We start from the raw sequence: 21,988 nt of genomic DNA on the forward strand, positions 1-21,988 counted from the left end.
TGTGGGTATGATCTAGCATGGTAAAGACCTGGGCTATGAAGGGATATTGCTTTGGACTGACTTGGCTGGATGGACCACAGATGAAATTTATAAATCTCTTAAGCATCAGGATTTAGCTTTAAGAAGGATTTCACAGCCACTTCTCTCAGAAACAAACCTAGAGGAGCCCCTCCCTTGTGGTGGCCACCCACGGGAACTCTTCAGGTACAGTACTCACGTGTGGCCAATCTCATGGGCAATGGTGAAGGCTGTAGCCAGGCCAATGTCCTCGTTGATGCTGCAGCTTCGTTCTCGTTCGCACATCCCACCCACTGGAGCGAGGCCTAGGAAAGCCAGATAGCGCTGTCATATAAGGCCAGCACAGAGCATCATGTGGGGATGTGAGTTGGATTTCGGGACTAAACCATGTGCTTCATGCTCAGCAGAACTGAGCACAACCTGCTGTTAAGACCATCTTTCTTTCCACCGGCTGCACTAGGCTTTGAGATGGACCTTGGGGTTCATGGGCTGTGGGCACATGGTATCTTAGCACTGTCAATCAACTGACTTGACAAGCACCGTGACAAGCTTGGAAATATTAAGGATAGCTCAAAACTGAACAAAATTTCACATCTGAACTCCACACTGTGTGTAGAGGTGATGAGTAGGCCTTGTCACCACACTGGCACTGCATGCAGGGCAATCGGGGGTCTGTTTTGGCTTGGACTTGGGATCAGCCAACACAAGGGCTTGGCTTGGCTCTAAACCTTGACAGAGCAGCCTGGATAACTGAATAATTCAGGATCCAACCTGACTGCATTCGGTCCTGGCTGACACGCAGCAACCGCATTCTGGAATCCAACCTGACTCCATCGGGAGTGTTGAAGAACGCAGAAACACCCTTGGATGACAGCAGTGGGTTCCCCAGGCCTTCTGCACATTTAGTGTCCCACCAACACAGACGTGGGCCAGCTGTGCTCTGCTCCAGCGCAGGGAAGTGAGCAGTCTCCGTTAAAAGAAGGAATCCAGCTGCCACAACCCATCCAGCCTCAGTCTCCCTCCCAGGCACTTCATCTGCAGCCTCATCAGGTCAGAGATCCACCAACTTCTTCTTTTTAACTAAAGTGATTCACAGCCATAATCCCTTCCTGACTGCTTAGTCTAGACCAGGGCAAGACAAATTGGGAGCTACAGCCAGCAAGAGCTGCAGGGTCTGTCTGCGTCTAGCAGTTTAAATAAAGAACTCCCTTTATAGTCATCACAAAAAAGTCTTATTTCTCTCCGCTAAGCCAGGAATACTCCACTAGGCTATGGACCAGCCTTAAATGCGAATGGTTCTTAATCATCATGCTGGAGCTGACCCAGGGATACAACAGCAAAGTGTTCCAAAGCCCATCCGTCCTCTGGATTGCTGCTCTTAGTGTTTACAGAAGTAAGGAGGCTATACAGTCTAGCAGGCTGGAAACTCAGGGCCTGTTCTGGCCCCACTGCCAGTGTTCTCGGTAGCATTAGGCAAGCCACTTCCCCTCAGCCTGCTAGTTAGGAAATGAGGATGGTGCAACCCTTCCTTGCCAAGCTGCTGAAGATGTGCCGGTGCGATGTGCTACCTAAGAGTCAGCTTTTGCAATTGCAACAGATTCTCGGAGCAAAATCCTACTTACCTAGGGTGCCACATGGTTTATTCTTGTAGATGCAAATATCATATCTGCAAGGAAAGAGGGAGGAGGCAGTGTCAGGAGCAACAATTACAATTTTGGTGACTCAAAACTTTTCAAAAATTAATCTCCATGTGATCATGCCCAAAACTTCAAACATCACACATGGTTCAAGTAACGTTTCTGGAAGGAGAAGTACAGGCCTCTAAAAGGTAAGATAAGTCTCTGGCACAAGTTTTAGGACATTCGCTTTCCCCAGACTGAGATTTGCTGTGGGTTTTTAACATGCATGTTCCTACATGTTGGGCCCTTAACCACGAACCAATGCGGGAAGGAATCAGACATTTGGTTTAGATGAAATGCTGTAGGTCAGTAGGAGAAGGGACAATGCTATTGCAGCCTTGAAGCCATTCAGGTTGATAGTCCTGCCCAGTAGAGTCAGGTTCACTCCTCAAATACTAAATGATGCTAAATTGCTTTTTACTTTTTTTTTTTCAGCTTCTTTCTTCTCTGAGAATTTTCCAAACAAATTCAATATAGGTTGATTCAACATGACTCTTCCTGCCTTGCTAGCCTCAACTTGCAGTTGCTGTAATGAGGAGTCAACCATTTGCCCATCTTTAGCTATGTACAAGTCGAAGCTTAGTGAGGACAACAAAGCAAATCTCATCCAAACTGAAATGCAGCACCACGTCATGGGATGCAGAAGCAGCTCCATAACAGCACTGGAGACCACTGTGGGTCAGAGAATGAGTACTGTATTTTAACCTTAGAGATGATAAAAGCCACGTACCCTCCCTGCCTTCGTTTCCTTATCTTCTCCAGGTTCTGTCCGAGACTGCTCATCCCATCGGCCCCATGGGCACAAAACCAGAGAGCAAACGAGCTCATAGCACACGATGGGTTAAGCATAAAACGTTCCTGCTAATGGCTCCTGTCCCTTTGGCCTCTCCTGCTCACTGCAAGTGTCCAAACCTCTCACCCCCGACAGGAAACCAAGTGAGTGAAAAACATTTGTTGCTTTGTTTCGAGTGGATTCTGCTAAACCCTTCCGAGGTTCTGATTTGACACGTCTCCGTGCGAGAAAAAAAGCCCGCAGCTCAGCAAGATGTTATCGGGAGACGGGGAATTTATTAGAGATGGGGCTGGATACATTTGGCCTGTCCAAGGGCTGGCGCAGGACTTGGCCCCAGCGAGGCAGGACCAGCGAGGCGCTTAGGGTTAGTGCAAACATCTGGTGGGAGGCCGAAGAATTCAGAGTCAGTGGCCGTGTCCCACACGTGCGGAGCGAGAGGAGGAAAAGCAGACGCTGCAATCCTGCGAGGGTGAAGCCGGGGCCGAGAGGGCCTTGCGCTCGCTCCTCCTCCAGCGCTGTAAAAATTTCACAAGCTCCCTGACATGAGCCAGGCTGCGTGCGGCTCCTGCGGCTGCAGGGAACTGGAGCGGGAGCGCAGCGCGCAGGGAAGCCAAAGAAATCGGCTCCCGCTTGGAGGCTCCCCTGCCTCTTGCTTTCATTTTATGACTTTCTTCCATTCCTCCAAGGGGAAAAAAAAAAGGCACAAACAAAGCTTGCTTTTGCCACTGACTTCTTCCCGCCCCTCCATGCCCCTGGGGAAGCTGTGTGGGCACCAGAGGACTGGTGCAGACCGGAGAGAGGCAGGGTGGCTCTCAGCACCCTCCGTCCTTACAGCTGCCTCTTCTGCATCCTCCACCCTTCCAGCCATCCCTTTGATCCTTCCACTGCTGCAGCCATCCCTTTTGAATTCCTTGTCCTTCCGACCCTCGCTCTGCTCTTCCAGCAGTCCCCTTCCGCCCTCTGTAGCTCTAGGCTCTAGTATCCACCTCTTCTCATAGGGGTGATCTGTCCTGCCCGTGAAGGCCCAGGCCCCTTCATTGAACTCCGCATGTCCAATTCAGCATGTAGCTTCAGCTACTGATCTAAACTGTTATTTTGGGAATGGAGAGAGACACAGGGTGCAATTCTCCTTTCCCTGAGGGAGACAGGATGAAGTCATTTCCATCAGCTACCCAAGGAGAGAGCTCAGGTCTATACGTAAGCACCTAAAAGCAGGCAAGCCAAATCCCACACTGGCTCAAGGCACTATGTCACAGCATGATGCACAGACCACATTTCTGCTATCATCCCCATCCTTCATGGAGGGGTCAGGCAGAGCTCTCCTGACACACAGCCTTACCTAGTGATCAGCACAGCAGTGTCGTGGTTGGCTATGCCGTTCTCTGGGATAGCGTTCCCATTGCCATTCCTGTTCACGATGGATTTCTGCCACTTGCAGAAGCTGTCCAGGGATTTCCCAGCATGATGGTTAATCTCCAGGGTGGGCTGGAATGGAAGCAATATAACACCATGTTCCCAAAGAAAGGTACCAACTCTTCCCAGACCAGCTGGGCAATGACATGTTCTGATGTCCCCTGTCCCCATGGAGGCAGTGGGAAGCAAGACTTCAGGAGGATTACAATAGACCTTTTAGAAACAGTCCTCAGACTCCCAGAGGTCCTGAAATGACTGTCACCAGCCACCTTTGAGACTGTGTGGTACACCCAGGAGACTGCAATGGCCTGGGCTGGAGGGACCTCCCCGGAGTCACATCCAAGAGGAGGACACAATTCCATGTAGGAAGGGCAGCAGCATGATGGAAGCTGCCTTGGCAAAGCCCAACTTACCTGATCCTCGGTGAGAAGAATCAGCCGGGTTACTAGGATATTGACAATATTGCCCAGACTCGAGTCCTGGAAAAGTTTGGCAACCTGACCTCCAAGAAACAAGAAAAGACGAGTCTTAAAAATGAGCTCGCTGGCTGGGTAATGGTGCAATCGGGTGGTGAGCAGGCATGTGTCAGGCAGCCCACTAGATGGAAACAAGTCTGCTTCAAGTGCAGGGTGTGGGGTTAGAACACAATCTGGTTAGGAAGTAGAAATGGGTACAGGACTCCATACTGCACTGCAGAATCTCCTAAACTGTGTTCAGACCTTGATGTCCCCTTCTGGAGTGATTCTAGTAGTGAAGTCAAAATGCTGCTGCACCTGCTCCTTCCCTGGAGCTCAGGTGAGGAAGCCCTGTGGTTCTGGCATTATACAAACAAGGGGACAAAGCTTTCCTGACTACTATCAGCAGGGAATGAGACAACCTTCTCCAGAAATCTACTGCCAGAGGATGGGAATTTTACATGACATGAAACAGTTAAAACCTGTATTGTTTTGAAGTCTGGCATCTGCTTTAGAAATGCAAACAGAGCAAGCCATGAAAGGAGATCCTGCAGAGGGCAGGACAAAGACCCATTACAGAGGGGCTTTCATAGGTTTGATGGAGAAATTCCAAATTGGTCTCACCTCACAGGAGGATTTAGCATGGCCAGCTCAGCCTGTTAATGTGTCTAGCCAGGTATTCTGCCTCCAGCAATGACTCAAACTTGATGTCCCAGGAACCCAGAGAACTGGGCAGTGCTGCAGGGAAGAATAGGGGATATTCCTTCCTGTTGCTCTGGCTGCTCAGCCCCAGTGTGTGAGAGCTCACTGCTCTTGTGTTTTCCTGTGTGCTTCTCAGTTTGGCTTGGCCCTATTTGCAATGCTAATTTGAGATGAGAGATGCTGGTCAAAGAAAGAGCTTTGTTCTCCCAGTCTGGATATGGCCTGCAGCATGGTCAGATGGGTGGGAGTTTAACTTTCCCAAATAGGTGCCCCGTGCTCTGTATGAGAGAGATCCCTGTGGGCTCTGCAGAATATCACTGCTGCTAAACAGTGGCAACGTGTCAGGTTGTTGACCCAGAACACTTCTGGCTCTAGGGACAGGGAGAAGCCACAGCAATCCTGCAACAGCTGTAACTTCTTCACTGTGTCCCTTCCATTCCACTTTTCCTGCAGGAAAAACAGTTGGCAGCCTATGCCCAACCTTGACCTCAGGGGTTAAGGACTGGATTTATTCCCGTTTCCTCTCTGCTGCTAAGGGTGTGAGCCCTGAAGTCCCTCAAAGGTTTGTGTTATGGTTATAACACTTACAATATTCATGATGGCCAGGATGTACTGCTCTATGTCCCGGCGCCCATGGTAGCCCACCATCATTTTGTCGGCCACCACCAGGGTCTCCACGTAGCGCTCAGTGCTGACCGATCTCTTCAGGGGCAGCTGGCCTCGCTGGCTGTGGTTGCCCGATGGCTTCAGAGGAGAGGGCTTCAGCGTTCGCAGCCACCAGTGCCTTCCCTTCCAGGGCTTCTCATCTGGGGATGAAAGGAGATTTTTGTGTTGCCCTCCAGCAGCATTTCAGCAGCACATGGAGGTGAGAGGTTGGAGCTTGGTTTTAACACAAAGGCCCTTGCAAGTCTCTCTGTGCACCACACTCCTGCTTCAGCCTGGAGCCACCTTCATTGTGTGTTTGCTTCTGTGCTACAAAGCCTTGTCCTCGTCTCTGTCACAGGGAATAGCTGTGCAGATTTAGACACTACACAGACATAATCTGAAAATAAAGTCACTGCAGATCATTTCCTCTTTCCTTTTCCTGCCAGGACCTGAATTTAGGACTTGGCTTTTCCTCCACAGTAATGGCTGCAGCCTCCAAAGCAGCAGCAGCAGCAAGTTTGTAGAACTTTGCTCCAAGCTTCATGTGCTACTGACCCGACTGTGGAGATGCACCCAGTGGGGCCATCAGCTCAGGCACCAAAGCCTCCATCCCCAACTTCTATCCCTGCAGAGACTGCCTGGAGACCACCCCAAGGAAGGAGATCTGTCTGGGGGTTATAGCTGCTGATACTGTCCTGTTGAGAGAGCTTGAATCCTTGTCTTCTCTGATGCAAGGATCACCATATATCTAGTGAGACTGGACAACGGGCTGAACGTAGATGCCCCTGCAACCCAACTGCTGGATTTGGCTCGGGCTCCTCGGGCTGATCCGAGGGAGCTTGCTGTTGGTGCTCAGAGACCGGCTTCCATGGGCAGGCCAGGACAAGGCAGGACTGCAGGGCGATGGGAGGGGGCATCTTTGCTGAGGCCAGTTGCGCTGTGGTTGTTCTGAACTGTATTTGGCCTGTGGCTCCTACTCCATAGTCCTTGCTTTCCAAGAAACAATTGGGAACAGGCTAACTTTCGTCTGGAAGCCGGGGAATGTGGCAGAGAGTCAGCAGAAGGGGAGTCTGCTGGCAGCCTCATGTAATGTGACTTCAGGAGCTGTGATGGGAGGAGCAGGGCCAGGGAAACACAGGTTGTCTCCTGACACACTGGCAGGCTCTGAGGGACACTGGTCCCCTCACATCCTGCATTGCTTGATGTTTCCAGAGGCTCCATCCCACCTAGCAGTGATTCCTCATCTAGTCAAGTGTCACTGCAGGGACAATGGGTTAATATCCTGAAGTGACACAAAAATCTGCTGGGAAGAGGGAGCAACCTTCCTTCTGCATGCTCTGATTCCAATCCATGAAATGCCAGTTGGCCTCTTGGCAGGAACAGCATCTCCCTTCATCCTTTTTTTAAGGAATCAAGAGAAGCCTCTAAGCAGAAGGAATAGTTTCCTACACATGCACAACATTTTGGGTGGATGGAGAAACTCCATACATTCCCAAAGGCCTGGGATCACTCCCATGTCCTGGGACATGGACTGACTGCTGGCAAGGAGAAGAGCACAAGCTTGTGTGGGAAGAGAACAAGGGTAGATCTGTTTGACTCCTTTAAGAAGTCAGAGGTCTATAGGTGTAGTGATGAGGGTAGATGCACAATCATCATCCCTTATAAATGTCTCCCATTTAGCCCGCTATGACTAACTGGATCCCACATCCCACCCTTTGAGACATCTTTCTACGTGTGTTTCTTGCAGCAGCAGAAGTATGCAGAAGAATGTGGGCAGAAGTTTTGGAGACTGAAACCCAAAGACAACATTCTACTGAGTATATGTGAACCACAATTTCTCAATACCTTGTAAATTGGCCAAATCTGGGAGGATTTTTTTAAGAACAATGAGAAGCATTTTTTTTCTCTTCTATTCCACCCTCTACAGACGAATCTCAACATCCTGCTGTGAAGCAGAGTACAAGAAATTCCCACAGACCAGGCTACCAGAAATGCTTAACATGGGTACAAGGAAACACAAAAACAAAACTTTCTAAAGTGCATGAGAAAAATTTGGTTTCTTTCCATGGAAGGCAGCGTGGAGCTGTAAAGCCTGGTCTACAGGGACTTTTCTACCCTGCACTGGGATGGATTGAGGTTGTGTTGGTAGGTGTACATACCTAGCACGCCACAGGCTGCATCCATGTGTGGATACTGGAGAGATGATCGTTTGTACACAACGTGGGGGCTGCCCTTGCCCTCGTTCCCTGTGCTGACGTTGGCTTCTGGGCTCAGCGGTTCAATGAAATATTCTTCCTCATCTGCGACAATCACCCCATGCTGTGAAAGGAAAGAGGAGGAAGGGAATAAAACAGGAAGGGAGAAAAATGGATGAACAGTCAGATGGGTGAACCCATGAACTTCTGGGGAATGACAAATAGATTTTGAGAATGTGCAGCATCATCTGTGCACAAACACTGAATCACATGAACCCAATGACCAGACCAAACTGAGCCAGCTGCTCTTGGATGCTTTGGGACAGCTACGTTCATTGAAGTTCTTTGAAAACCACGGTTTCTCCTTGCAAAATTATGAGTTTTTTTATTTTTCCTATTCCACATTCATCAATCGGAGCAGTCTTTGAGATTCTGAATTCCTTGTCTTCAAACATCAACACTACCCAACACTGAGGTCTACTTCTTATGCTACTCGGTCTCACCAAAGAGCATTTTAAAGGAACTCAAGATGATAACCACCACCGGGAAACTGAGGCACAGAGACGCAGCACAGTACAGATATTTAGAGAATTAAACTCCTGAGAACCACACCGAATTTTCAAAATTTAAACTCTGATTTGCAATGAAGCAGTCAACGGGGGCCAAAATCCTCCACTATAGCCTGAAGTCAATGTTGTGGAGAAGGGGCAACATTGCCCTTGCTATGTTGTTCCATGAGCAGTTGACTTCTCTAGTCAGCTCTTTTTGTTCTCCCTTGTTTTATTCTTTGACCGAACAATTCTCCGCTGTGGGCCTAGAACCGGCAACCCAAAAAGGTTCTCCCAGCTCAACACTATAGAAGCAGGAGCTTCGTTTTTGTAAGAACTCTCTTACTGTATTTAGTAAGAAGACTCCAAGAAACTCTGAGAAACAGGGGCATGTTATTGTTTGAACCTTATCAGTGAGCAACCAGGCTACAGAAACATGCCTAACCTGGCTCAGGCAGACCAGAAAGTATTCCAAGTTCAAGACCCACACTGTCAGCCTGTTCTTCCACCCTCCATGCTCCAGCTCTGGATGTAAAGACACTCAGGTCCTGTCACCAGCTCTGCCACCGCTTTTCCTTTGGATGTCATAACACTTTACTGGTTCCTTTCCATGCAATGGGAATAGGAACCCTGATCTGCCAGGAAGGGCCTGTGGGGAAACAGGTCCCTGTAAAACATCTTGAGGACCTTGCAAGGAAGGGGCCAACTTTGTAAGGATGTTATTGCTGGGCAGGAGGGGGAGACCCCTCTTTGGGTGGAGGCTGCCGCTGCAATAGGTCCCTCCGTCTCTCCCTTCGCTGCTGTGAAAGCTGAATCAGGGCAGTGTGTGCACAGCGAAGTCCCCATCTCCACAGAGTGCCGGGGGATTTCCTTCTGCACCAGGCTCTGTTGCTCTTGGCTCGGCTCCACCTTTTCAAACACAAGTGAGGTACTGTGAGGTTAGCCTGGCGAGGACTTCGACGGAAAGCCGAGTGTCGGCCGGTGAAGCCAGCTGGCTGCCGGCTTTGTGGGACGGGGAGAAGGAGGTCACCGCCGGCTTAGGGCAGAGTAGCAGGAGAGGAGAGCATGTCCTGCCTGAAAACCATGTACTGTAAGAGAAAAAATGTTCCTAACTGCCCAGAAACTTATATGTGGAGTCTTTGCACAGCATGCTAGAAGCAGGAGACATCTGCCTGACAACCTTTGGTAGTGAAGACCTGCCACCACAGAGCCTAAAAACGCCCTCGTCGCTTCCCCCAAAGACCCGAGCAGAGGTCTGGGTCGTGGACATGACATCGGCCTGCTGAAAGGGGGCGGCAAGAAGCCCTTGGAGACTTCTCTGTGGTTTGTGGGGGAGCTAAACTGGATATCCTGTCTATGATTCACTCAGGTCATTCGCAGAGCAAGGATGGTTTATCCTATTAGCTTATAACCACGCTTAGGAAAGCATGGCCACATACTGCAACTCAGCTCTTCTGCCTGCTCTTAAATACACACAAACAGTGTGATATTAGCATCATCAGCAGGGCCATCTGCCTGGCTCCGAGCATTTAATGTTCCGATGATTTCAGGAGGGCCATTCAGATGAAAGCAACATTTCAGCACGGACAAACAGGGCTGTAAACCTGGCCTTGACACTGTCATTTTATGAGCTCTGACTCAAGGGGGAAAAGAGTGACATTTCTTTCCCAAAGTTGTTTTCTCCTAGCTGTGAATTTTCTGATGGTAGGACACCAGCCTTTGGCATCCCATGCCGCTGGTGGGCTGAAACCTGGCTTTGCTTAAGACAGGATTTCAGCTCCCCGCAAGGCCCAGGCAGAGCTCCTGGGGCTGCTTCCTGCAGGCTCCAGCTGCTCCGCGTTCAGCCCCGCTGGCGGCCTTGCCGCGCTGGCAGCTCCGCGGCTCTGCGTGTTTTGGAACATGGACCATTTTGCCCTTTGCTTCCGACAACTTAAGCCTCAGTGACTTTTATCCTGTACAAACTGAAGTGTATCACGGTGTGGCTTCCGCGGGGAAAGTCCTCTGCCACCGGGAGATGTGGGTGTTGATGCACACTGTCTATCTGTACCCAGGTTTGGCTGCCTGCATGCTGGGCTGAGCACGTGGAGGACGGAGCAAGCACGAGATGTGCATAATGCCCATGGGTTTGTGCATATGGCCACCAAGATGAGTCCATGGGAACGTGCCCAGATATCAGCAGTCTAAAGACAGGGTGCCATAAGGTGAGAAGAGTTGCAAGTGTTTGGAAGCAAAGGGGTTTACAGTTGTACCCTGCAGAAGCAGAAGTCGTATAAGGATGTGAGACATTCAAGGAATAGAGAGGATGGTTTGGGTTGTGTTACCTATTCTCACACCTCGTGTGGACACGTTCTTCCGCACACACTTTTTCTCCTCCCTAGTGCACAGTAATCTGCCATACCTGCTTGTGGCCATTTCACAACACATAACACACAAGTATCTCAGCATCACCTGCGAGCTTAGCAAGGACAGGTCAGTATGTGCAGCACCCTGTTAGCACGTGTCCACACGCACTTGTACCTCACATCCTCTGAGGCCACAGGGACTGAAGGCCACTTTCTATCTCTACTCATCCCCACCTAAGCCAACCTGATGCCTACCTAGAGGAGAACATGCTGTGGCAAGGCCCTGACCCTGTCTTCCTCCTTAACCCACAAGATCTCTCCTGCTGCTGCAGTCTGTAGCTCTCCAGGACAGAAGGATGGTAGTCAGTAAAAGGAGAGCTTGTTGCACAACCCTCTCTGTGCTTGGCTGCATTCTCCCCCAGACAACCCCGGTATCTTTCCAGCACTAAACACAGTCTGTGGACTAAATCATCCCAGAGCAAGTGCTGCCTGGCCATTGCTTGCCCTGGATTTGCTGCCCACTGTGAAGTGGGGAGGTAGGTTAATGCCAGATTCCTTTTGAGCCAGCAACATCCAAGTGACCCTTCACTTCTTTTGTGAACATCAGTAATTCTTCCTGTATCTAAACAAAGGGCTGACTAGGGAACCAAGAGTTTACGCAGCCTCTGATTTTTGGCTGTGAGATAGAAACATAAGAATCTCTGATATAATGAGTCAGATTCTCATTTCTGTTAATAACCCACAGCACTGTTCTGGCAATGTAATTTAGCAATAAATCAAATCTGAGCTCATTCCCATTTGGAAGCTCTTCTACAGTGCCAGAATACTGCTAAGAAGTGGAGCCTTAGGCTGAATATGAGTCTGGCCTATAGCGTTTTTTTCTACGTTACCCCTCCAAGGCAGCCATCAGCCCTGAGATTCACTGAAAAGGTATGTTTGCTCCATCCCTCCATCTGGCAGGTCATGAAAGCTGATGTGTGAGCCAGCAATATCAAAATATCATAGAAAAACATGGATGGAAGTCCTCAATCTATTCCCAGTGCTGAAAGAGCAATGAATCATACTTGGAGTAGTCTTGACAGGCATTTGTCTGACCTGTTCTTAAAGATCTTCAGTGACGGATGGGTCCAGTTCTCTGCACACTATCCAATCCAGAGCTTGATGTCTACCATCAAGCTGTCTTGCTGATAATTAAGACCATGATGTCTTGTCTTAGTTTTAAGGAGCATGTTAAGATTATTCCCTCCCTCCTTATAGCAGAATTGCTGTAGTCGAGAATGCCACCTTGTTCTCTTTTTTTTTTTTTCTTTTTTTTACATTGGAGAACTCTGACTATTTACCAGAAGTCATGTTTTTAGCTCCTGAAATCCAACTACAAGTAAATGAGAACCCCAGGAATGTCTGCAATTGGGATTTGAATGCATTTTTGACAATCTCACTTGTGTTGTGAAATTCCTGCTCTTCTATACTTCTGCCTTACTAATACATGCAAAACTTATCACTTCCTGTTGCTGTTGCAAATAGACTGGAGAGTTCTGTGAAAGTCAGAATAATCCAAACTTAGTCCACAGCTTTGCTCTTCCCATTCTGGTTAAAATCAACAGAAAGACTCCCACTGACTTCAACAGGAACAGGACTGCAATCCAAACACTTACCAGAAACCTCTACAGATGCAATGAGGAGATATAATCATTGTCACGCTCAGGTGACTTTTGATACCAGTGTGATACTCTAGTTTGACTCCAATCCCATGACTATCCCATCATCCTGCAAAGCTGCCTGCTGGGACCCAAATTAGGTTACATTTCTCTAGCAAGGACAAAAAAGATGCAATATCTGCTCTGTTCTACGGGCAGCTCTAGCTGTTGGCGTTGTCCTTGGCTGGGCAAAACACGGAGACTCACCAGTCCATTGCAGTTGCTGATGGCGACCTTTGAGTTGAGGTATTGATCTTGCAAGTGGCCCGCATAGTGGCAGTCTTCATGGAAATCATGTTGCCAGTCCACACCGTCTCGTTTCCAGTATTCGACAGTGAAGTGCTCAGCCAGCAGGTTGGAGTGCAGTGTCAAATTGAGGAGGAACTGGGTTCGATGAGCAGAGACCTTGTAGAAGACCTGCTGCTCCGATGGCTCATAGGGCAGGGAGCCCAGACTGCGCCGGGGGCGCTGCTTCAGCTGGCTTCTCATGTCAAAGGTGAGGAAGTCACCGTTTTGGTCCACTTGGATGGGGAATGCAATTTCATAGTGATCGAGGCTGGAGAGGAACTCCTCTGGGAAGGAAAAGCAAACACAGGACGAATGACCTTCTGCAAAGAGATCAGAGCTAAACACCCAGTAACCTCGCTCAGAGTTGGCTTCATCGGAACGCAACCTCAGGCCACAGAGAGTGCAAGGTGGACGAGCACCTTCCTGACACAAAGGGAAATCCGTAATTCAGTGGCCCTACCTCAGGCCAGACATGCTCATGCCATTCATACTCCAAACAAAAGCACCTTTAACTGCATTAACAGGGTAGCAGCACTCAGTTTACTGCCCTGACACCTTGTTATCTGCCCTGTGTCACACCACAGCAGCCATGTAATTCCCCTCCTTCTTGAAGAACAGACTGAGCACACTCGTGCCTGTTTGCAACAGACATCTCCTAATAGAGTCAGAAGGATGTAGGACCCTGTAATTGTGGCACAACAGGGATATGATGCCTAGATTCCCTGTCCTGTCCAGGCTATGTGACCCCAAGAAAGCCTCCTGAGGTATCCACAAAGGCCTTCAGCATATGGAAGCTAATCTCTTCTTCCTCTGCAAGTGAGTGCCAGGTGGACCTGCTAACTCGCAGCCTTTTGATAATTCACATAGTTATAGCACTGCACTACTCACAGATCACAGCTGCATCAGTGCGTTAGGCACTAGTCATCTCTCAAAGATAAACTGTGACAATATCCTTGCAACGACAATCTTACAACCAAAATAAAAGAGATGAAGGGGGAAAACAGCATTCCCCAGCCATAACCAAAAATACAGCAAGAAAAGAAGTCAGACATCCTATTTCCTCAGGCAGGTCTCTATCAACAGATCATCCTGCCTTTCCAGCTCCCCAGCCTGCTGCTCTTTAACATATCAGCCTGGCTTAGCACCTTCTCTTGAGATACTTGAGCTTTTGAGCCTGTCTCGTACCACTTAGGAAATGTGCTCTGACAACATCACCCTCCACAATGCCTGACCGCGCTTGCCTGGTAACTCAACACCTACGGCTGTCAAAGAAATTGGCTCTCTGCAACCTCCAGGGAAATTTCCCATTTTCTAAGCAAATGTCACAGGCATTGCCAGACTGGATCTGATCTGAGGTCAAGCTGACTCTGACAGTCTTCGGTAGTGAATGCTTTAGCAGAAGATGTAAATGGTCATGCGTTAGACAGGACTGCCCTCCCCACACCCACCAGAGAGTTTTCCTCTTCTCCCCAGATGGTTGGAGGTCTGGTGATGGGGCAGGAGAGCATCTGCCCTCTTTTCATGCTGGAGGGGTCTTACTGTGCTTCTGCATCCCATTTCTTGTTGTTTCCTAAGGAAGCAGGGAGAGTCCAGGCTGCTCTGGGGTGGCTGCATTTTGCCTGGCTCCACAGCACCCATCTTCAAAGCCTTCCCAGCCATCATAAATTTGGACTCCAAATTACACTTTTACCACATGGCAGCACTGGAAAGTTTCCTTTTCCTCTAGTGTGTTTTCCAGTGTGGGATCCTGACAGAGTGGTTTCCTTGGCCACCACTAATGGGACAGTCCTTCCCACCAGCTGGGTTTAGGGATTAGCTCCCAACCTTCCAAACCATAAGCACCTCTGGCACCTATCCCTTGGCTCCACGAGCCAGAAGTAATTATTAGTCCTTTTCTTTTTTTTAAGCTTCCTGTGCTTTAGCTTCTCCCACATCACATTGCTGCTTGTGTGATGCAGCCGGGCAAACAAGCATGGCTATTAGCACTTAAGCAATGACCTCAGGCTTGGAAAAACTTGCTATCGGAAGTTTTTTGTTTTTCTTTTTCTGCAGTTCATGGGAGCTTACAAAATAGTGTCTAGGAAGGAAGTTTCTGCACCCAGTGGCTAGAAAAAATGCCTGGGCCCCTGTGCCGCTGTGTTTAATCCTGACCTGCAATGTATTTCCAGGGGCAGAGAAAGTGTCCAGGGCCTGGGATTCGGCATGTGCGTGAGAAGCAGCTTTTGCTGTTGTGCAGGCTGCCTCTGCAACCTCCGGGATGTCACTCGGGAAACTGAGGCACAGAAAGAGAAAGGCAGGAAAGAGCAGTGTCCAGCACTGCATGAATGCCTTAAGAAGGGATGTTTCACTACGGCGACACGACAAATAGGAAAATCAATGAAGAGAGACTTTCCACCCAAGGAAGAACCCAGTGTCCTCTTCCAGCACTACAGCTGCCCCTTCCTCCCCTCTAGCATTAGTGTATGGGCATCTCTTTTGCTTCTCAACCCTGTGTATCCACATGGCCTGTTTTCATTTTATGTCCACCCAACAGCATGAGCCCTGGTCCCCATGTTACAGGGCACACTAGGAGCACTGTTGGGCCCTTCCTTGCTTCCTTCTTTGCTTCCTTCCTTGCTTCCCCCCAGAAAATCCGTCATGTTCCCTCTGCTCTCTCAGTCACTTGCTATATTAATAGACCTCAGCTTGAAATACGCAATATCACCTTGGCTGTATCAAAAGGGTTTGCATCCATGATAAGAAGCCTGGTGTTTCCAGAGAGCTGTCAAACTGCTTTAATGAGATGCTATAAAAAGCCTTTCGGCAGGAAAACAGAGCTGCCCAAGGCTGGGGGGGCTGCTGGGCATCCAGCAAGGAGCAGATATTTCTGGGAAAGGGGATGGCAAAAGCTGGGAATGCAGGAAGAATGAGAGAGGACCAGTGAGATTATCCTCATTAATGCTCGTGGAACAGGCCTATCCAGATATGCAGGACAACTTCAGCTCTGTCACTGTGGTTAAGCTAAAGCACTAGAAGAAAATTTCCTGTTGATTAAAAAGCATTCAGCAGTGGGGCATGGGTACCGAGTCCTTGGTTAATAGTTTCATCTGTGATTACCTGCACTGTAAAAAACTGGAACCTCAGTTTACACATGACATTACTTGGCCTCTGAAGTCTGTTACAACTTTGCTGACTTGAAGAGACCTTCAACTTGGGCTGCCACCAGCCACCTGGATACCTGCAGATTATGAACAAAATATCTTTTTTTTTTTTTTCCCTGTATAAAATAAATACCCTAATCTGGGATTGGCACATGAGGGCCTACGAATCCTGCTCCACTGATAACTCACGGCATTGGTGGCTTGTTGAAAACACTGGCTTTTGTTTCTCTGTGCCTCCACCTGGTAAGTGGCGATAACAGTATTTCATCCTCTCGAAAGGGCGTTGTGAGGATTAGGCACTTACTATCGCAGCAACGTGCCGAAGCAAAGTGTTGAGGGTTATTAATAGCACCGAGCCAAGCGATCGGGAGCCTTAAAAAGGGTTCTGACAGTGAGAGGGGCCCACGGGGCAGCCTGATCCAAGACGCTGGGCATGGGATAAGCTCCTACTCCCGGCCTGGCTATTGCCTGCGCTTGTCCACGGTGCCACAGCGGCATGGCAAGCTGAGCCTTGCCCATTGCTCTGGTCAGGCACAGCAATAAGAGCAGGTAACGTTACTCTAACTCCACTGCCAGTGAGCCATGAGTTTAGCCTGGGCTGTATTACCACCCCGTGCAGGGACACGGGGGCAGTGGAGGGCTAGAGCCACCGAGAGCCTGGACGGAGGTGACTTGGCAGTGAAGGTCTCACTAGTGAGAGGCCGGAGCTGCGAGCGCGATGCTGCAGGTGGAGGGAGGTGTGAGGTGACAGAGGCGGGAGGCCCAGAACATTCACAACAGGAATTGCCAGAGTCGTTGGCTACAAGGAGCACAAACCTCGTTCCAGATTGAAGAAAATCTGCCTGGGTAGTGCTGCATGCTGCACTGTGCATGCACAGACCACAGCTCTGTGATGTGACTGCCTCGTCGTTCGCCCGGCACAAGCTTGCAATGCAGTGAGATTCCAAACGTAGCAAGGACATGCTGTTCAGACCCAGGGCAGCATGCAGCTTCGGACTGCTTTTGTCCCTCTTCTTAGTGCTACCCAACAAGACAACCCCCATCCACCAAAACAACGGCCCTGATGATGAAGTGCTACTCAACGGGCAGAGCACACCACTGACTTTGGCCTGCTGCAATCAACCTGGGCACAGAAGGTATTTCAGCAGTGTGTCTGCGTAATTGCACTGCTGAGGTATTAACAACATTTCCAGATAAGCATCTAACTTAGGAGCTCTTCATTTTTACCTCTCAGCCTTGGTGCCTAATGCTAGCATTCATATTGCCTCTTAGGAAACGGCCAGAGAAACAACTGAGGATAACTTGCACGTGAAGTTCTGTGTTTAAACACATGCACAAAGGAAAGGCACGCACATATAAAGGTACGGAATGCTTATGTGCAAACACATTTGGCAGTATATTAATAGCAGCACTTAACAGAAATGCATGCACATAAAGCTCTCCTTCAGCGGCACGCCGGTCCTCACTCCTGGCTGTGCATGGATATTTGTACGCTCCAGCAGAGCCCTCCATCCCTGCACACCGGCTGGCTGCACACACACATCCCTCTTCACAACAAAACTTCCATTCTCGCAAGGATGCTCCACTCTGCCCATGTGGAAGGGGAGCTTCCCCCGCTGCTCCCACAACTCCTTCTGTTCCTTAAGCCTGTTAAGTTACTCCCACCTTACCCAGACCTTGTTGCTTGGAATCCTAAGTCCTGCAAGGAGTCAAGGAGCAGAACATCAGAGTGCAACACATCTCAGGCCAAGGGACATGCGTCACACCCACAAAATCAGCAGCGGGACTTTGGCTGCAGTTCTGAGCACAGCAGAGCTCCAGGTATGGCCACGTATGCCCTGAACACAGCACCACCCAAACACCTCCCCCAGGGCCAGCAAGAGGGCTCGTGCCAGCCCCGAGACAGCCCCTACCTTGAGACTGGAAGGTGTAACCGGGGAAGCTGCACACAGCCCTGGTGAAGATGACAGTCCACGTGAGAAGCCTCCAAGCTATTGCCATAGTTAGCGACGCTTGTCTCAGTGCAGGGAGTATTGTACCAGCTGAAAAGGCGCTGTCCCAACATGTCTCTCTTTCGGCCACCGCTTATGTAGAGACGGGAGTCCTCGGGTGCTCCGCAGGCATCCTCAGCCACTCTGTGCTCTCCCCCAAGCAGTGACGCTCACGGTGTCTTGGTGACGTGTGTGCCTGGGCTGCCCTGCTAGCGTCAACATGGGCTAATTCGAATCAACGGCTCTTGGTGGCATCGCCCCTGTGGAAGAGAGGGTGGGGAAAAAGTGAGCACGAGGGAAGGGGAGAGAGGAAACAGAAACGACGGGATAGAAGCTGCAAGGGGATGAAATCTGGGGTGAAAGAGCAAGGAAAGCCAGAAATTAGAGAAGGGAAGAGGTAACGGAAGAGAAAGGGGAAGGAAGAAACTGGAAGGGGAGGGAAGGAAGTGCAAAAGCACTTAACAAAGTCAAGTCACAGAACCTGAAAGCCACATTAGCATCGTGCCATGCCCAGGCCTGGAGAAGAGAGGGTCACTGGGCTATGGTGCTCTCTGCAGTGCATGAATTCTGCCTGCAGCGCAGCCCCTGCACCGCTCGGCCAGCACAAAGTGCCCTCGAGGGCTGCTCCACATCTTACACAGTGGGAGGAAAGGAGGCTCGGTGAAAAGGAGAGCCCTGCGTCCTAATGACAACGCCCACGAGGAAGGGCAGAGCAAACAGTTACCTGATCTCTTAAAAAGGAGAGTAAGAAATAAAGCCATTAATGGAGTAGTAGTGAGGGCAGTCTGAAATTTCCTCTCTATTCCAACTTCCCCAGCTTTCAATTAAGCTTTCATGGTTATCATCCTCTGCTCTCACTAGACTTTCTCTCCAAGTGGATCGGCCAAACCTAAAAAAGTGATGCAAAACAAAGGACCCATTCAGTGAACTTATGCATAGCCCTATCTACCAAGGGATCGTGAGATCCCAATTGCATTTGTTGTTCAAAATGATTTGCTAATTGCTTCAGTGAAAGATTTTTGGCTTGCAGATAATTTCCATTCAGTCTGAGGCAATTATACCAAATTCACATAGTCCTGGAAAGTTGCATAAAGCCTGTGGTTTCTGTTTCTATCCTGCGATCAGATGACGTACGCAACTAATACAGCGCATACCTAACCACCACAGGGAGAATCCCAACCACCTCACCAGTGACGTTCGACTCAAAAGATGTTCGACAAAATGCAAAACATGCCCTTAAAGGCAGTGCAAAACAGTCACGGATGTGGCTGTATCAAAATCTGATTGCAGAGCAGTGACACAGCTAGTGCCTGCACAGCTCTGCAGGGGATGCAAAAAGGGGATGCTCCAGACCGCGCTGGGAGAGCCCACTGAGAGGATCTGGAAAGGTGCCAATAGCGATGGACCATTTATGGCCTTGCCCAGTCAGGAAATGCTTGGAATAATGTTATTCTTGTTCTTCTTAAAAAGCAAAGACTATCTAGTACCTGGATTGCTGGGCAGGAGAGCTTGTTCCTCCTCAGTTCTGCCACAGGCCCATTCCCTTCATGACCTCAGAGCTGCCTATAATGTATTTCTACTTCTATTTTCCCATATTTTCTCCGCAGCTAGCGAGTAGCAGGAGCATGGAAAGATGCCCATCACAGGCTAGACTGCATGTATTGTATGTGAGATGCAGAGACCAGGAGACCAGGAAGACGTTTTCTACCCAAATAATCTACATACGTAAATGATATTTCTGCTTGTGCAAGGATGCTGAACTCGGCTGTGGGGGACCCGGAGGCCCTGGGCACTCAGTGATACTTCTCCTTGGCCGAATCACCCCCGGGGCCACGGTGCAGGAAGGGTGAAGGGGAGCAAATGGTGGCGGGATCTACAAACTGCTCCATTGCTGTCCTGTTTGGTAAAGAAAACGGGAGAAGGGAGCAGGCGAAGCAAAAGCCTGGCATGCTGCACCGCTCTCCTAAGTCAGCATTTTTCGGAATCTATTAAAGCTTGAGATTCCAGCTTTTGAATGCTGTCATGGCTCCAAGGCTTGTGGACAGAAAGCTGCTCAGCTGAAGGGTTTTTTTTTTTCTCTCTCTCCTGGGCTCCACACGGCTAATTTTTCTTGTTTTTCAGCTGTTGAACCAGCTTCCTCAAAGATGCTATTTCCTGCCATTCCTACGCGTCTCCACGACCCTGCTCTGCAGCCGCCGCCGCTCGCGGCCTCCTCTCCGCTGCGCCCGCGCTCGCTCCGCGCCTCTCGGCCCCGGCCTCTGGGTATCCGGAGGCACCGAGCGCCTTCGGGGAGCCCCCGGCCCCGGGGGGAGGAGGTCCGTTTGCAGCAGCACATGGTAGGAATTACAGCTGCAAAGTTCCCGTAAACGGCGCAGGGGGAAGGGCCCCGCTTTGATTCCTCCCTGCACATGGCAACAAAAACCTCTCCCCTTTCCAACAGTGTCCATCTTCCGAGACCCAGGGAGCCCTTATCATGCAACAGAGAGACCTGCAACGCGGAAGAGAGAGGAGAGAGGCTGGAAGAACATGGGCTTCCCGGTTTCTTGAATACGGATAAACTTTTCCATAACCTCAGTTTTCAGATCTTGCTTGTGGAATGGCAGCAATCCGCAGGCACGCGCTAGCGCGAGGACCCCAGGACCCGTCCGTGGGGATGAGCGGGACCTCGGGCGGTCTGCGGCGCTAAGGAGGCCCACGGTACGGGGTGACCTCTCCAGGTCTCGTGCCTGCCTCGCTTGGGCCGGTTCCGATTTGCTGCTTTCCTAGGAATTCATTGTACTTGGCAGGCGCCGGCCGCGAGCTGCTAACACTCCCCGTGCCGCGAGCCAAGGTGGCTTTCGCTGTGTGAACTCCTGGGCTGAGCGGCCAGGACAAGGAGGCTCTTTGGATCCCCCCTGCTCCGCAGGAGCAACCGAGGCGGCAGCGATCCGGACTCCCGGGGAGCTGCGGAAAAGAGGAGAGAGCTGGAACCTGTGGCTGCCTTCGAGGTCACCTTCTCCGAGCCCGGAAAGGCTGGAGAGGGGGTGTCCTGATGGTCATGTGGGAGAGAGGAGGAGAGAAGAGGAGAGGAGAGGAGAGGAGAGGAGAGGAGAGGAGAGGAGAGGAGAGGAGAGGAGAGGAGAGGAGAGAAGAGAAGAGAAGAGAAGAGAAGAGAAGAGAAGAGAAGAGAAGAGAAGAGAAGAGAAGAGAAGAGAAGAGAAGAGAAGAGAAGAGAAGAGAAGAGAAGAGAAGAGAAGAGAAGAGAAGAGAAGAGAAGAGAAGAGAAGAGAAGAGAAGAGAAGAAGAAAAAAGAAAAGAAAGGAAAAGAAAAAAAGAAAAAAACAGATGACAACTGTTACTAATTTCAACATCGGGTCTGCAGACAGAATTCCCTGAAAGCCTGGCTTTTTTGGCTGGTGAGGCAGCTTTATGGGAAGGTAATAGGAAGCAGATGGGCCCCAAGTGGGGCCAAGAGGAAGGTTCAAGGTGCCTCCTAGTGCAGAGAAGAGGAACTTAAACACTTTTAAAGATGCAGGGCCTTGCTGGTTCCAGGTTTCTCATCCAACTTTTGCAAATTATGAGCTCAGGTGTCCTTTTCCCTTTTCGAGAGAGAAATAAATACAAACACAGACTGCTGCTTCCAGCATGCCCCGATGGGAGGAAATGCTTGTGATCCACCCCCCTCCCAGCCCCCAGCACGATGTGCAGCGTCAGCCACCGCGGACAGTGGGAGCGGAAAGCGCCGGCAGCGGCACTTCCACGGAGACGAGCTTTGCTGGCTGCTTCTGTCAGCAACCGGTCAACGAATGAATGAAAAGAACCGGGATGCTCCTGCGCCGTCGTCGTGGCTGTTGCAATGACAACAGGGGCACAGCCTTAAGAGGAAGGATGGTCCTCTGGCTCGGGGGCTGGCTTGGGGTTTATGAGAGAGGCTCCAGTTCCCTCCATCTCTCATCTCTTTGGGCAAGTCAGTTGAGCTCAAGCTGCACAGACCCCTAGGCACCTACGACCCCCAAAAATCCAGCGCTGTTGTGGATCTAGCCTTTCTTCGGGCCTCCTGGAAATGAGGCTGATGGCACTTTCTAACTACACGGGACCCTTCC

At 50.1% G+C, this 21,988-nt stretch overlaps 1 protein-coding gene across 1 annotated transcript in view; it reads right to left on the minus strand.

The window, feature by feature from the left end:
- ADAMTS10 (ADAM metallopeptidase with thrombospondin type 1 motif 10) overlaps positions 1-18,173 on the minus strand; it is a 42,733-nt gene extending 24,560 nt beyond the window's left edge. The window contains exons 1-8 of the mRNA XM_010214933.2: positions 17,829-18,173; positions 12,695-13,059; positions 7,865-8,024; positions 5,649-5,866; positions 4,317-4,400; positions 3,830-3,975; positions 1,641-1,684; positions 218-323 (exon numbers count right to left, since the gene is read on the minus strand). Coding sequence (XP_010213235.1) covers positions 218-323; positions 1,641-1,684; positions 3,830-3,975; positions 4,317-4,400; positions 5,649-5,866; positions 7,865-8,024; positions 12,695-13,059; positions 17,829-17,916 — 1,211 coding nt within the window. The 5' untranslated portion in view covers positions 17,917-18,173. The remainder of the gene's footprint in view (positions 1-217; positions 324-1,640; positions 1,685-3,829; positions 3,976-4,316; positions 4,401-5,648; positions 5,867-7,864; positions 8,025-12,694; positions 13,060-17,828) is intronic.
- Positions 18,174-21,988: the final 3,815 nt, after the last annotated feature.

The sequence above is a fragment of the Tinamus guttatus genome, unplaced genomic scaffold (genome assembly GCF_059628265.1).
Source record: "Tinamus guttatus ecotype Peru unplaced genomic scaffold, ASM5962826v1 Tinamus_guttatus_pri_ptg000254l, whole genome shotgun sequence".
NCBI classification, from domain to species: domain Eukaryota; kingdom Metazoa; phylum Chordata; class Aves; order Tinamiformes; family Tinamidae; genus Tinamus; species Tinamus guttatus.